The following is a 17,165-nucleotide window of genomic DNA, read 5'->3' on the forward strand; positions in this document are numbered from 1 at the left end:
TATACGTGTAAATTAAAGTTTATATAATTATATTAATCTTAAAATTTAAAATCATAATCTCAAAGTACTAAACTCAACTACAGAACTCAAATTTCTAAATAGATTTATGTAAATTAAAAGTCACACAATATGTTGTTTCCGAAATTTAAATTCTTTAATTTATAATTTTTTATATGGGACAATGTACCAAATATATTAAAATAATATTGATATTTAACATCGGAGAAATTTTTTAAAATTTTAGATTTATCTCTTGAATTGTGATAATTATCTATTGTTTTAGATTATAAAGCTATGTAATTATCATCATGTCATCGTGATTGAGTAAGTGGTACTAAAAGTGTCTTTCGTATAATATTTTTATAATATATAATTTTAATTAATAAAAAATATTAAGATATTGCAGAGAGAAAAAATGAATGCTTTTCATTACCCCATAGCTGACTCGGCTGCAAAGTACGATAATTTGTATGACGAAAATTAAAGAGCTAGGTAGCTTGGTAGAGAGAGAGGGCCAAACTTTTTTATATGAGATTTTTTTATTAATATAAAATAAGTACGAGATAATATCTATTTAAAGATAATTTTTAATTATTTAACATTAAAAATTTACACCCTTAACATTTATGATACTTAAACTTAAAATTTTAAAAAATAACGATAATTTTTTTACTACTGAATTCGTTTTATTCGAGATTTTATATGAGATTTTGTAGCAGATGGGACCAAAGGGGACGACGTGATGGGGTTTTTTTTCAGTTGTCTGGTTTTAAACATTCCAATTGTAGTTTTAGCTTTTGTAGAGATGGGTTTACATTTCCCCATAACCCTTCCATTTAAGCCCAAAAAGGACCTTTCTGTTATGTTCTTAAAAGAATGAGCCCTTTACAGTCATTTAACCCTCGGAACATGCCCTAAAGCATAAAGCTGTTTCCTAGGGGGACCCTTTGATATTATTCTCCCATTAGAAGAAACCAGTGTGGTACATACGTCTTAATAAAGCCAAGAAACAATTACAGTTGGACCTCCCTAAGAATTATTATTGCACTTATAAATTTGATTCCTATTCGATTATTTGAACCGATTTATTGATATAAGACATGATACAAACTTAAATATGATGGTTGAAATTTGATATTAAATTTAAAATAAATCAAATCGAATCAAAATTATCTGAATTTTAATTGGATCGATATTGGTTCGTTTCTAATTTAACTCGAATAAAAAATTTAAAATTTAATTTGTTTAAATTTAATATAGATTAAATATCAACATAATTTTAATCTAATAATTAAGTCAAAGTCAACGAGCAATTTTCTTTTATCTATTTTCTTAATAACATGATAAATAGTATAATGATACATATTTTATTCTTACTAGTTAACCACAATCTTTGATAATTGTTAATGGTTTAATATTATCATTTCTTCCTTAAAATGTCTTCATATTTTTTATTTCTCCTTTTTAAAAAAATATTTGATATTAAATATTATAAAAGTATTCACTACCCAAAATGATAATATTAACAAAATAAAGGAAATACATTTTTACAAGTGTGTACCAATTAATTCTATACACATTTAATTGAACTAAATTTAATCTGAAATAATTTAAAGATTCAAAGATTGACATGACCTTAAAATTGATCTCTATTATATTGGCTCAATCTAATATTTATCCGAATCAATAATGAATAAATATATTACTCGATTTAACTTATTATAAATTCAAATTATATTTAATTTAATCTTAATCTGACATAAAATTAAATCAAATATAAACAAAAAAATAAAAGGCAGAATCGAATTTACTTGAACTGAATTCAATCCGATAAACCCGATTGCCGTCTCTTATCATATTCACAAATATACAAATATTATTATTGTTTAATCTGACTGACCGACCGACCACCATCTCTCTCTCTCTTTTCTCCATTCTCCTGCAACCATTTCATTTCTACAAGCTTCCAAACAAAGAAAATTAATGGAAACTGAGATTCACAACGTTTATTCTCCTCTGCCATGTTGAAAATAAAACACAAGACCATGGTTAATGGGCGTCTTTCGATTTCTTAACTCCAAAATTTTCTTATGGCAATAACCGTTGATTCTTCGATTGAAAATATCTTGTTCATCCATGGCTTATGTTGAATTCAGGACTAATCTGGGAATTCTTTATCAGTATCGCCATCAGCATCTTCTTCTTGCTTCTCCTTGTTATAGACGAAACCGGGTGTTGGTTTTTGTTGGTCACCGGACATGACCATGGTTCCTGCCGAAAACCTTCCTAAACAACATCATCTTCCTCACGGCGGTTTTTACGGTTATTGTGGCGGCAGCAGTGTATACACGGAGAGCTTTGGTCTTATGAGCCGTGTTCATGGGTATGATTTTCACACCGAAACTTGCTTAGGAATAGGATCTGATAACCTCATGGCTGAAGATGAATCCAGAACTAATAGTCTTAATGAGGCGGGCTCTAACTCTAAGGATAATAACCATCAAGAACTGGAATTAGAGAGAGATGAAGGTTGGCTCCAACTGAGTATAGGGGGTGGTCAAGCTCAGGCAACAAGATGTGATCGGAACAAGCATGACCAAGGCAATCCATCGGCCAGAAGAGAAGGGTTGGTTGAGCTTGATCTATTACCCGGTGGTGGCAGCTGCTCGCAGCAAGCGAGGCCGTTAGCTCCTATCTTTCATATGGCTGAGTTTCGAGCTCCACCACGTCCGCCCCCGCTCATGCATAGTTTTAGTACATCTCTATTCTATCAACACCAACAACAAGGGATCAGCTCCACGTTCCCTTATGACGGAGATCTTAGTTCGTCATTTAGGCCGATACCGCAAAATATAGCAGCAGCTCCTTCAGCCTCCTCTTCTTGTTCTTCTTTAGCGCCATTCGGGCCCTATTTTGCCAGAACATTGCCGGTGCAACCCGAAATGGATGTTGCCGGGCCGAGCTTGGATGTTGGAATCATTGATCCTCCTAGGAGACCCAATTCTGGCATTTGGTTTGTTCTACAAGCATCAGAAAACCAGTAAGTTGCTCAAAACTAGGACAATATTTTCCTCACTTTTTTATTTTTGTTTGAAAAATTCTGATAAAATTCACTTTTTTTTTTACAGAGCAAAAGAACCGTTCCTGCCTCAAATTCCAAAGAGTTACCTGAGAATCAAGTAACAACGTTTATCCCATTGTTTTGTTCCAGTTTATCACTGTCTACGTATATTTGTTTCCTCCATGCTTTCATAATTAGTGTTATTATGCTTTACCAACATATTTCGTGTTTTTTTGGTGGAATCTTCAGAGACGGGAAGATGACAGTGCAGCTGTTAATGAAGTATCTGGTTAACAAGCTGAGACTGGATAGCGAATCAGAGGTATTTAAACAAAAACACATTAATGCAACTCCCTTGAATTAACTGCTGCTATGTTTTATAGAATGAGCTGCCCCATTCTTCATTTTTGCCATATCTCCCTTGTCTTGCTTTAGATTACCAAAACACGACATAAAACTCAAAAACAGCCAAAAAGAGAAAACCAACCCATTTTTTTAACCAGAAATTTTTTACACGACATTATAGGACTTGGTTGGTGTTTAAGACATGACAGAAACATCAGAACTAATGCATGCTTTTCTATCTTCATACATTTAGGTGGGAAGTATATTTCTAGGGTACCCTTTTCCTTAGGGAACATTCATTAGCCCTTTAAGCCGTAGTTCATGGCTCAAAAGAGTGCCTAAATGTTTTTAAACATCAAGGTAACCTGTTTTGTAAAATGGTTAGGAGCTTCTTGTTCTAGTTAGTTATTGGCGTTCTTGTGATGGGATTAGAGGTGTATGGCTTTTGTTCAATTGTACAAGTTCGGATATCTAAAATAATATGGAAATCTACTAACCCACCTTCTTTTCTCATCCCCAAAAATAATTTGAAAACGTCTTTCCTCTTGTATTAGTGGGGTTTACTATTTTAAACCATAAACTTATACAAAATTCACTAGGATGGACCGAGGGTGTTATCTCACTCTTGAAAATTTTAAATTATCGTATATTTTAGGTATTTTTTATATTTTATATCGATGATTTAATTATGTATTTTCTAAAATTTTATAATTTAGTACCCTAAATTTCTAATATAACTGTTTAAAAATTTGCACCTCCCATCATAAAATTTTGGGTCGTCCTGAGAGCATATTTAATGATTTGGCTTGCAAGCCATGCATATCGGTAGAGTGTCCCACATTCTTTGTTTCACAAATTAAAAGGTCAAACTCTAATAATACACTTAATTTTGGGATAATTCGTTTGTGAAGCTAAAGGGAAAACCCCCTCTATTACTAGCGTACGCAGTAGCCGATAAGATAAAAATATTTAAAATTTATATTTTATTAATAAATATACCATGTAAACTTTATTAATTTTACTCTAAAATATAATCATCAGATTAATTTAAAACAGATGATTAAGATTAAAATTTTATACATTAATATTATCATTATTCTTTTTCAATTTCCACGAAAATGAAAATGGGAGAATCACCTGGGACAAAGAAAAAGACAGAAATCTTGAGTATGAACGTAATTAGCAAGCTAGGGTAACATTACACACTCTATATAAGTGAATAATTGAGTAATAACATTAATTTGGCATTCTGCTTTGTTGAACCAGTATCAATAATATATTGTGCAGTCTTATGTATATATAGGTCAACTCTTGTGACATGGAACTGATGCATATATAAATACTTTTGTTTATTTCCTTCCACTTCACGCAAAGAAGTAATCCAGATGAGATTAGGATAGTTTCTAGTTTTCATATAATAATAACAATCAATCAAACCCCGTGTTACAGCTATTGCTGGTTTATAGTCTCCGCCTTTAAAAAAAATGCAACTAATCTCAAAACATCATAATATATATGTGTTCACAGATGTGTGTCATGCTCGCCTTTATATTCTAATAATTACATAATAATAATTAACTTCCCATGTAGTTGTTTAGGTCAACAGACAACAGATGCCATTGATTTGGAAATATCCTTCGCAACCGCCAGATGATATGGCATCTCTTTTGTCATATCTATATATGGTATATAATCAAGTGTCTTTGTATATTACCACGAGTATTTAATCTATAGATTGATTAATTCAAATCAATTATTGTAGAGGCTCATTATAAGGGTGATTCTTCCAACTTAGCTAGTTTCGTTCACTACAATAAAATTCAAAGTTCGAACTCCTAATATTGCTTAAGAAATATAATATCTTTCTCTATTTTACTATTCAAAAACAATCCCTTCCCATACGCTTCTTTTGACCATAAAGTTATTTTATCTTAGGTTAGGGTTTAGGGTTTAGGGATAAGAAATATCTCCTTAAGTTAGGGTTCTCTCCTTAGGTTAGAATTGTTTTAGGGATAAAAATTTTATCCTATCTCACATGGCATGCAACACAAATATTCAAATGATTAGTGTTATAAGTGATTTGGAGAATAGATGTTGGATTGTTTTCTCTCTAAAAATGGTATCATTAGCTCTTTGCGTTAATGATTTTGTGCATATAGTAAAAAAAAATGGTATCATTAGCTCTTTGCGTTAATGATTTTTGTGCATAGTAGTAAACCCTAGGCAGAGAATTATTACCCTTTTACACCTTGATAATCATTACGCATAATATAGACAAGAATAGCCCAATATTGTTCCTTACACACTCTATCTAGGGCAATAATCATAAATGCAAGGAATGGCCAAAGAGATAGGCTCTCTTGGACATGGTGGGAAAAAAGGTTTCGTTGATTTCTCGTTTTGTTTTGGTAATTTTTTAAAAGTGCAATAATGCATTGACTTTAGCAAATGAAAACGCCTTAATCTTGGGGTTTATCATCTCCTCCTTCGTTGACACTCAAATAAAAAAAATGATAGTAAAACGTGTAATAAAATTATATCGTAGGGCCAAGGAAATCACACGTGGACCCTATCGTTCTCAAAACCCTTCCCCATCTGCCCGCACTATTGCCTCCTTTCGTCACGCTTCCGCTTCTATAATATCAGCTTCCATACAGCTCATTGTAGGGGCCATCAAAAAATAAAAATAAAAATAAAATAAAATCTTATAAGTGCACCACTTGGGTGGAATATTTAAACACTCGATCATCACACCACAACCAACCACAAAAATACATTTAAAAAGAGAAAAATATATATCCCCACGTATTTTACGTCGGGGGAACGCAATGCATGAGGGATAATTCCGCAACAGAATCATTCCTAGTTGTTGAAAAAGAACAAAATAAATAAATAAAATCATAAAAAGACAAATGAAGCATGAAAATTAATTGTTTATTGTTGGTGAACTCAACGCATGCAGCATGGAATATTAATATTAACATCAGGGGAATTTTTTGTGCCCTTTGTCTTTTATCGGCATCCACTCTTAATCTTACTAATCCGTTTCTTTATCCCACATTAGCTATCTGGGTTTACTTTTATAAATTTAAGAAATTAACTAAACCAATAAAAAAAAGCAACACGGAATTTGAAATGAACATTGACCTTTTACTCTAGATATTAGGGTTTTTTATTTTGAACTAGGAGGAAGGAATGCAACGTGGACATGAGACGTGATTAGTGTATATGACACATGTTTGAATTAGGGTTTCGTAGTTTCTAAGTGTAAAATATATAGTTTTTGTTCATAATGTTTTTTAAGGGTGAATGTTTGGTGTATCAATATTATATAAATTTATGTATAATGAATAAAAATTGATGATATATGATTAAGAATAAATTTAAATAAGATATTTTAAAATTTTATGATGACAATTTATCATTTAATCACATACATAATTATATATTGTTAATGCATCGAATATTATTTTTTAAAGATATAAGTCAGGAAGAAACTCATTTAAAATGGGGATATGTAGTAGAGGGTAGATGAAGAGTAAGAAACTCAATTTGAGTATATTTCTTTCTATGCAACTTTCATTTATAAATAAGAAATTTATCCCTAAAAAATACTAGATATTATAGTTTAGAAGTAAGTTGATTAAATCTTAAATTACGTTTAGATGCAAATCTTCTTGCATTTTTTGGCATGGTAAATTTTCTTTTTTTTTTCTGTCCATGATTTTTTCACAATAAATTTTATACATTAAATATTGATTTTTTTTTATTTTACGATGGTTTTACCTTCAGTATTATCATATTTATATTATTATATTATTTTAGATGGTATAATAGGTCAAATGATATAGTTACTATTTTTTTAATATTTAATTAATTAAATTAATTATTTCAATGAATTCTTTAATAAAAATATAAGAAATAAATGATTTTGTCTTTGGAGTAAAGTCAAGGTGGGTGCCCTAATGATTATTTCGGGCAGCTTAAGATGGTGGAAATAACGGGCAGTCTTTAGACTGTCGATTTCCATGCCTGACCGCTGACCTGAATTGTAATTTCAATTCTTTTCTTTTTCCTTTTGGTGTTTATAGGGATGAGTATGGAAAGTTTTGAGAGAGAAATTTTATGGGTAAAGTATAAGTTTGAAAGAGATGGGGGCATATCACATAGCATGGATAAGACGTATGCCGCTGACAAAGCATGACTTCACCACTACATGTAAATCACTAAACCAAACAAGCAATAATAAAATACTAAAAAACAAATGAAATTGCATGCTCTCCCCCACACATGTTCATACCTTTCCGTCGGTTTCAAGTGAAAAACATATACAATTCGTGTCACTTTGTCAACAGATAAACCAAATTTAATTTAGTCCCTAATGGTTTGAACCACTTGTACAAACAATTATGAAAAGCTTTCTTTCGTTTCCTTGCCTATGTATGTATTGATATAATATGGCTAACAATAGTTTTTATGTTTTTTATTTGGTCAAATTCTCTAATCCAAATTATAGTAGTTAAATCTTAGTTTATATATATTTTTTAATTTGATCATTTAAAATCTTAGTAGATTAATCGTAACGATTAGGGTTGATGATAAAAAGCAGGTGGAGATAAGATGCAGAGGGCAACAGCTTCAGCCATTCTTGACGTTGCAGCAAGTAAGAGATGAAATATGGAGTTCAAGGGACGCAGTGACTTTGCTTCCACATACCTCAACAGCTGATCATCTCATGGTTTTGCACTATGGCAGGAACCCTAATTGAATCTTTCACCTTTTATCTCCTACTCTGATGTGATGTATCGTTCTTATTTAAGTTGTGGAAACCCTTTATTTTTTTTCCTTTTTAAAAAAAAATCTCTAATTGATGGAGAAAATAGATTGAGAGCTGCCCTGCAATGGTGTTTTTCTTTAAAGGGCGAGTAACGTAAGCAAATTGTATTTTTTTCCCTGAGCTATGCTGGCTTTCATATTTTCAATTATTATCAGTATATGTCAACTTGTACAAACATCATTGATTAATTGACTAATTAATCCATTTCCCCATCTTTTCCATTCACACCTCCAAACTCGTGTCTTAATTTATATGTTCATCTCCAATCAGGATTAGGTAAAACGTAATGGGAAAGAGTATGGATATATTGTACATCAGTCGTAATATGAAAAAGGCTTATTAAATTTCTTAAGAAAATATCATTTTTCACACTTAAAACTCTCATCCTATATCAGATGAGGCTGACTTGTTGCTACCAAAGACTTGGATATATAAAATCCAGAAGAACAAAGTAAAGAACACTATTTACAACACAGAAGCTAAACAAATAGACTTGTAATAAAGTAATTTTATATTTCGATTACAAGAATAGTACTGATGTGCTACATACCATATTTAGGTCCAAATGATTGAGCAAGCCCAACTCTAGTTTAAACACATACTTAATAGATAATTAGCTATCCAATTCAATCCTTCCACAAAGGAAAGATGTGTGAGGATTTATGGAGTTCCTTAATTTATGAAACAAAGCAATATTGATAGTTTAGGCCCCATGCATGTTGCCCAAGTTGTGTCCTTTCAGCTATATGCGTATGCTAAGTGTTGCATTTTGCTTCAAGAAGACACAAGCTCAATTTTTTTTCCTTTAGTCCTACGCAAGCTGATAGTCATGACTGTGTCAAGAACTCAAAGATGAAGCCAGACGACAAAAGCTACCTAGACAAGAGGAATATTATGATCAATGGCATATGTTTACGGCGCAATACGAGTGATGGTTATCAAGCTGCCATGTTAGAACATGAGAAGCTGTGGAATGAACTAAGGTTCAAGGTATCGGAACAGGTGGAGGATAACTTGAGTCACCAGGCTGAGTTGATAAGGAGAAATGACGAAGAGAGAAACGATTCGAGATCTCTGTTCCAAGATGAACATGGTGGATGAGAAGAAGGCCATGAATGGAAAACATGAAGTTAACAAGAAGAACTCAGTCTCAAGTATCAAGATTAAAGAGGATATTCCTGGGAAGGTTTATGAAATGAAATACAAATAATTAGGAAGGTTGAAATTTGAATTTATCGGAATATCATAATGAATAATTATTTATTTAAAATTTTAATATTTAAATTTAATAAATAAATTTAAACATTAAAATATATAAATATTCAACCTATTATGGTCTCTATATGATATAGAAAATAATGTAGATATATAATTTGCATAATTTCCGTTGGACCGTAGCACAAGCCCAATTATTTGATGGCTTGGAGTTTTGTTGGGCTTGCGTTTCATGTTAGGAAAATAAACCGAGTACAAATAATTTCCCTATAACCAGATTAGTGAGAATGCGAAATAAAAGAGGAAAAATAATACCCGAAAATTGATACGGAGTTCAGCCAATTGTGCTTACGTCTCCGGGTGCTGCAGATCTTTTACTAAGAGAGAAATTTACAGGTGTTTACAAAACACTCACTACTCACAACAGCCAATTGTGCTTACGTCTCCGGGCTGCTGCAGATCTTTTACTAAGAGAGAAAATTTACAGGTGTTTACAAAACACTCACTACTCACAAGAAAGCTCTCTAGTATAGGAAGAAAGAAATGTTTTGGGATGATTTTGAAGCTAAATGGGTAAGGGTATTTATAGTAGAAACTTAGGGACTAATCTTTGAAAATACCCTAAAGTGCAATGACTAAAGTGAATTTACCCATTCCCTATTTTCAACAAACATCTACCAAAATTTTACCAAACTTTGAAAACATTTTCAAAGAAACATTTACCAAACTTTGAAAAAAACATTTTCCAAAGTTGGTTGCCAAACTTTGAAACTTTTAACAATCTCCCACTTGAAGACTGATTTTAATATGTCTTCACACTCGATCAATGCAGCAGCATGTCTGGTCTTGTTATTCTAGCATGCCAACTGAAGTTGAACACAACTTCAGTTTATCCGTAGTCACCGTCTTTGTCAACATGTCTGCCGGATTTTGAGCTCCACTAATCTTTTCAAGTTTCAAAATCCCATCTTCCAGAAGAGACCGGATAAAATGATATCTCAATTGTATGTGTTTTGTCCTGGAATGAAAAGACGGATTCTTTGCTAGATGGATAGCACTTTGACTGTCGCAATACAAGATATTGTTTTCTTGTTCTTGCCTAACTCTTCCAAGAAACTTTGGAGCCAAACCATCTCCTTGCTGGCTTCCGTAACAGCGACATATTCTGCTTCAGTTGTGGAGAGAGCAACTATCTTCTGTAGTGAGAAACCCAACTCACTGCAGTTCCTCCTAGAGTATAGACATACCCTGTAGTGCTCCTCTGATGTCGACATTTCCGGCTAAGTCAGCATCTACATAGCCTGTCAGTATCATCTCCACCTTTGAAACAAAGTGCTTTGTTTGTGGTACCCCGAAGATATCTGAGGACCCATTTGACTGCTTCCCAGTGTACCTTGCCCGGATTATTCATTCCCTGCTAACAGCTCCCACTGCATGAGCAATATCTGGTCTGGTACAAACCATGGCATACATCAGACTTCCAATTGCTGAGGCATACGGCACCTTCACCATGTGTGCACGTTCTTCCTCCGTCTTTGGTGATTGGTCTTGGAGAGTCTGAAATGAACACTAAAGGTTGTACTTACTGGTTTAGCATCTTGCATGTTGAACCTGGAGAGTACTTTGTTGATGTACTCAGCCTGCGATAACATCAAAGTCCCCGACTTTGTGTCTCTCTTGATCCTCATCCCAAGAATCTGCTTTGCAGCGCCCAGATCCTTCATAGCAAACTGCTTCGACAATTTTTGCTTCAAGTTTATGATCTCTTGCATGTTTGAGCCTGCAACGAGCATGTCATCAACGTACAACAATAAAATAATGAAACTATTGTCGAACCTCTTGATGTAGCAACAATGATCTGCTTGGCATCTGGTAAAACCACTGCTACTCATGAACTATCGAACTTCTTGTACCACTGTCTAGGAGCTTGTTTTAAACCATACAGCTCTTCTTCAACCTGCATACCAGGTTTTTCTTGCCTCCTCTATGAAGCCTTCTGGCTGCCTCATATAGATCTCTTCCTCCAAATCACCATGAAGGAAAGCTGTCTTTACATCTAACTGCTCGAGATGTAAATTCTCCGCAGCTACAATTTTCAACACCAGTCTGATTGTTTTGCTGAAAACCTTTGACAACCAATCTTGCTTTGTAGCGTTTTCTCCCATCATGTTCTTCTTTGATCCTGTAAATCCACTTGTTATGGAGCGCTTTCTTGCCTGGTGGTAATTCAGCTAATTCCCAAGTCTGATTTGACATAAGCGAGTCCATCTCATCTTTCATGGAAGACTCCCACTTGACTGAATCCTCCACCTGCATTGCTTCATCATAGCTCTGGTTCACCATTGTCAGTCAGCAACAAATAGTGCAAAGAAGGCGAATACCGTTGGGTTGGTTTAGGAATTCTGGAGGAGCGTCTCAGTTCTGGTGTGTGTGGTTCTTCTTGAACTGCTTCAGGATTAATCTGAACATCATTTTCAGAAATATCCTCGAACTCAGCAAATTCCTTTGTTTCAGCTTCGGTATTACTTGATTCTGCGGTTGACCTATCTTTGTACATCACATTTTCATTGAAAATGACGTCTCTGCTTCTGATGATCTTTCGATTTTCGTAGTCCCAAAACCGGTAACCGAACTCATCACCACCGTAACCAACAAAGACGCATTTGTTGGACTTGGCATCAAGTTTACTTCTTTCAGTAGAGTTTATGTGTACATAAGAAATACAACCAAACACTCTTAAGTGTGAAAGGTTTTTTCTTTCTTGCTCCAAGCTTCCTCTGGTATTCCGCCATCCAAAGGAACTGAGGGCCCACGGTTGATCAAGTAAGCTGCAGTGTTGATAGCTTCAGCCCATAGAAATTTGGGCAATCCGGCATGTATCCTCATACTTCTGGCACGTTCATTCAGAGTTCTGTTCATGCGCTCTGCTACGCCATTCTGCTGCGGTGTTATGGGAACTGTTGTCTCCATCTTGATCCCATTGTTTGCGCAGAAATCTCTGAATCTACTGTCTCTGTATTCTCCTCCATTGTCAGACCTCAACCGCTTGACTTTCAAACCAGTCTCATTTTCCACCATGGCCTTCCATTTTCTGAAGGTATCAAAGACTTCTGATTTCTTCTTCAGAAAATAAACCCACACCTTCCTTGTTGAATCATCGATGAAGGTGACATAATATAGTGAGCCTGCAAGAGATGGAACTGGGGATGGTCCCCATACATCAGTATGAATCAATTCTAACCTTTCTGCCTTGGGTGTCTTGCCAATCTTTGCAAAACTTTCTTTTGTTTGCCAAAGATGCAATCCTCGCATAGTCCGACATCTACATTCTTTAGATCCGGCAGCTTGCCTTTTGACAAAAGTGTCTTCATCCTTCTCGCTCATATGGCCAAGCCTTTGGTGCCATAGGTTTGATTTTCCATCAGCATCTGCTACTGCAATGATATTCTCTAAATTTGAGGTTACATAGAGAGTACCAGTCTTCTTACCACGAGCAATGACGAGTGCTCCTTTGGTAATCTTCCATTCACAGCCTGAAAAGGTTGTGCTATATCCTTCTCCATCAAGCTGTCCAACAGAAATCAGATTTCTTTTGAGGCCAGGAATATGTCTCACTCCTGTCAGCTTCCAGGTGGTCTGGTTTGGCAACTTTAGTCGGATGTCTCCTTTTCCGACGATCTTTAAGGTTTCATCATCAGCAAGATGAACCTTCCCAAAATCACCACTGACATAGTTCTCCATGATTTCTTGGTATGGGGTGGAGTGGAAAGATGCCCCTGAATCCAAGATCCATGATTCAATCGGACTGTTGACGCTTAGAATCATGGCATCACCTGTCTCCTGTCACGTTGGCAGATTCCTGTGCGCCGGTATTTTTCTTCGGTGCTCGGCAATCTCTTTTGAAGTGACCCTTCTTACCGCAATTATAACAGGTAAATCTTTATTTCCTGTTCTTGATTTGCCCCTTCTGGATTTTGATCTGCCACGATTTGAATTTCTTTCTGAAGTTCTCCCTCTAGACTCGGTGTGCAAGGCTGAGGAGGTTGATGCTTCACCCGATTCTCTTCGTCGAATTTCTTCACTCAATACCAGATCCCGAACATCGTCGAATTTTAATTTGCTGTTTCCCGACGAACTGCTGACTGCTGTAGTAGCATTCCAACTGTCTGGTAGAGATGATAAGAGAATTAAAGCTCGAACTTCATCATCGAACTCAATTTCCACTGAACTCAACTGAGTTGTGATTGTGTTGAGTTCATTTAGGTGTTGTGCCATCGATGCCCCATCCGCCATCCGCAAATTGAATAATCGCCTCATCAAATGAACTTTGTTTGAGGCCGATGGCTTCTCATACATACTGGAGAGAGCCGCCATAAGACCCGCCGTGGTCTTTTCCTTTGCTATGTTGAAAGCAACATTGCGGGATAACGTCAGTCGGATAACTCCGAGGGCTTGTCGGTCGAGAAGAGCCCAGTCTTCATTCTTCATGCACTCTGGTTGCTTTCCTGAGAGAGGTTGATAAAGATTTTTCTGGTACAGAAAATCTTCAATCTGCATCTTCCAAAAGCCAAAGTCCGCACCATCGAACTTTTCAATTTTCACCTTCCCTTCGTCTGCAGCCATCGCTTCCACTCGAATCTGGCTTCTTTTGGATCGTTTCTGACAATTCTTGCGAACCACCGTGTATTAGAACACCACTGTCGACAAACTCGTATCGCCGACCGAAATTTCACTATTCACGTAAATAGTAATGAATAGTAACCTCGCAGAAAAATTGACAAAATTCACAACCAAAAGCTCTGATTACCAGTTGTTAGGAAAATAAACCGAGTACAAATAATTTCCCTATAACCAGATTAGTGAGAATGCGAAATAAAAGAGGAAAAATAATACCCGAAAATTGATAACGGAGTTCAGCCAATTGTGCTTACGTCTCCGGGCTGCTGCAGATCTTTTACTAAGAGAGAAAATTTACAGGTGTTTACAAAACACTCACTACTCACAAGAAAGCTCTCTAGTATAGGAAGAAAGAAATGTTTTGGGATGATTTTGAAGCTAAATGGGTAAGGGTATTTATAGTAGAAACTTAGGGACTAATCTTTGAAAATACCCTAAAGTGCAATGACTAAAGTGAATTTACCCATTCCTATTTTCAACAAACATCTACCAAAATTTTACCAAACTTTGAAAAACATTTTTCAAAGAAACATTTACCAAACTTTGAAAAAAACATTTTCCAAAGTTGGTTGCCAAACTTTGAAACTTTTAACATTTCATCATTATATCATATATGGTGGCATTTCCACCTTAATCCAAGCAATTTTGTCGAATGAAGCTTGAGTCCTCTCAAACCCCTGAATCAACTTAAGTAATTGCTTTTGTTCATGGTTTAAGAATGGCAATCGAGAATGATGGGAAGAATGTTATAATTGAAGGAGACATAATTTTTATTGTTAATCGTTTGATTAACTGAAGAGAAGACATCTCAGTCATTGGATTATTGTTCAACGAGGCATGTATAACACTTGTTAACCATCTCGATTTCTAAATGTAATATACGCATCGAGAGATTAATAGAGTGCGCACTCTATAGTGCATTAGGCTTTGTCAATGACCATTTTTCTTTGGATCTTTTATGAAGAACCTGAATGTATTAAAAACGATGTATTTCTTCATGCTATTGGTATTTGAATGAATACATTTTATCTTAAAAAAATAATTTTATCAAATTGTATAGAACAACAAGGGAGATAAAACTCTAGCAAAAATGTTATTTTTAATTATTATTTTTTAATTTAAGTATTTTCAAGTTCAAATCAAATTTCTTTTTTTATTTTGAATTCAAAACAAACTTAATTATTTTAAACTCCCGGATTTTTTAACTGGATCAAATTTAATTTTAATTTTTTTTAAATTTGAATCAAACTTAATGATATTTGAGTTCATCTCCGATGGATATGAGTCGATATGGGTGCCCCACCGTTAGCCCGGCTTGCCCTGATGGTCATGTGCACTATAATTTATTAGTGAGTCCGAGAAAAAGGTTGCTTTATTTTTTGTAAAAATGGTGCGCATGAGGAAAGAAGATAAAGACACCTACAAGTTTCACTTTTTAAAGGTGGAATTCTTTTTTGACCTATTCCCATGCCCTCATATCAAACAGTTTTTCACTTCCCCCCCCCCCCCCCTTGTGTTGGGGCCTTTTGCTTTGCTTTAGAATGTTAAACCCAATGACCAATCAGTCCAACACTCGTATTTATAACTTGTTTTTTTACTTAAATTAATCTTTCTTGTCTGTTATTTGAAACAAGGTTGGGGATAGAGTCTGTCTTTAACAAAACCGGCTGCAACTGTTTCGTATGTAAATATCTTGTCCAAGTTTTGGAGCATAGTGGAAGGCAGAGGAGATGAAGTTGTATTCTTGTCTGACATTTGCATTCTGCTGCAAATAACCAATTTCATCTTTTGCATCCATAAATATAGCTAAGCTTGACGGTTGGGAGAATCGCCTTTTGAATGGTAGATCAGATCAAGTGATTGTATGTGTTATCTTCATCTGAAAAAGCCCTTTTTTAAAGGTACACCATCAAGTGATTACAACAGATCGAATAGCAAAAGGAATTTGGGGGGGCAGAATAATCAAAACTATGATTCAAGGAATATTGTAAAACATATATTTGTCTTGTGGGGTCAATTTCTCTGTATGTAACATACGGTATTGAATTGGAGGAGAAAAGAGGGGATAAAAACTCTAAAAAAATTAAGGGAAGAAACCAAAATGATCGAGACAAAGCTTTGCTTCCAGTTGAAGGCGGAGTCCACCACCACCCAGAAAGGCGTGAGCTTTATGCTCCATTTCTTCCCTGCACATTTTCCCAAACTTGGTGTGCTCTGTGCTTTAACTTTAGGTCAGTGACCCATGCTTTTGAGTTGAATTTCATCGGAGCTGTGGCAATGGTGGCCGGGTTAAAGTTTTCGTTTAGACATAGAAGGGAAAGGAGAGGTGAGACCAATGGAAAGACTGCAGTAGAACGAGTAGAGCTATAAGGTAATTCAACGCAAAGTAATAGGAGCACAATACATGGATAAGATTCGGCCTCCCCGATGAAGATTATGATTTGGTTTTCAGCAGTTGAGTATAGGTTTACTTTTCCATTCAACCAAAACATAAAGTGTTTAGTTTCCACGACAGACGGAGTAAATTTTGGACTTCATTTTCAGATTTTATTCTATCACAAATGTCTAATAAACGACGGTTTAATTTAAAATTAATAAAATATACAATCAAAATATTAAATTTCTTTTAACATTTCTGGTTGAATACAATCTCAGCCTAATTTTCTTCTACCAGTTCATACATTTCTCTTGCGTTAAACGAGGGCAGAGGCAGACCATCAGATTTACAGTAATAAACTCCTTTATTCTCAAAATAAAGGGTCAAGTTTATAAATGAGATTTTTTTTTGAGTTATCAAATTATTAAAAAGTTATAAAATAATCTCAACGGTTCGTATGTTGATAATCCCTTCTTTTTCCTAGTAGCCTGTGACGCACTACTGTAGTTCTGCTCACCATCCCTTGACTCCAACCAGCCATCTCCAAGTTAAGAGAAAGTGAACCAAAAATGTACCCAACAGGCATCTGTTTCAGCTCCTGCACACTACTACACTTCTTTTTATATTTATCATTATTATATAAATAAATGTAA

At 34.9% G+C, this 17,165-nt stretch overlaps 1 protein-coding gene across 1 annotated transcript; it reads left to right on the forward strand.

Annotated features, from left to right (window-relative positions):
• Positions 1 to 1,917: 1,917 nt before the first annotated feature.
• On the forward strand, positions 1,918 to 8,440 carry LOC120172018. Its single transcript, XM_039179601.1, has 4 exons — positions 1,918 to 3,040; positions 3,129 to 3,179; positions 3,311 to 3,383; positions 8,016 to 8,440. Exons 1-4 carry the CDS (start codon positions 2,259 to 2,261, stop codon positions 8,172 to 8,174), a joined length of 1,065 nt encoding a protein of 354 aa, XP_039035532.1. The 5' UTR covers positions 1,918 to 2,258; the 3' UTR covers positions 8,175 to 8,440.
• Positions 8,441 to 17,165: the final 8,725 nt, after the last annotated feature.

Source organism: Hibiscus syriacus, unplaced genomic scaffold (genome assembly GCF_006381635.1).
Source record: "Hibiscus syriacus cultivar Baekdansim isolate YM2019G1 unplaced genomic scaffold, ASM638163v2 tig00003041_pilon, whole genome shotgun sequence".
NCBI lineage: Eukaryota > Viridiplantae > Streptophyta > Magnoliopsida > Malvales > Malvaceae > Hibiscus > Hibiscus syriacus.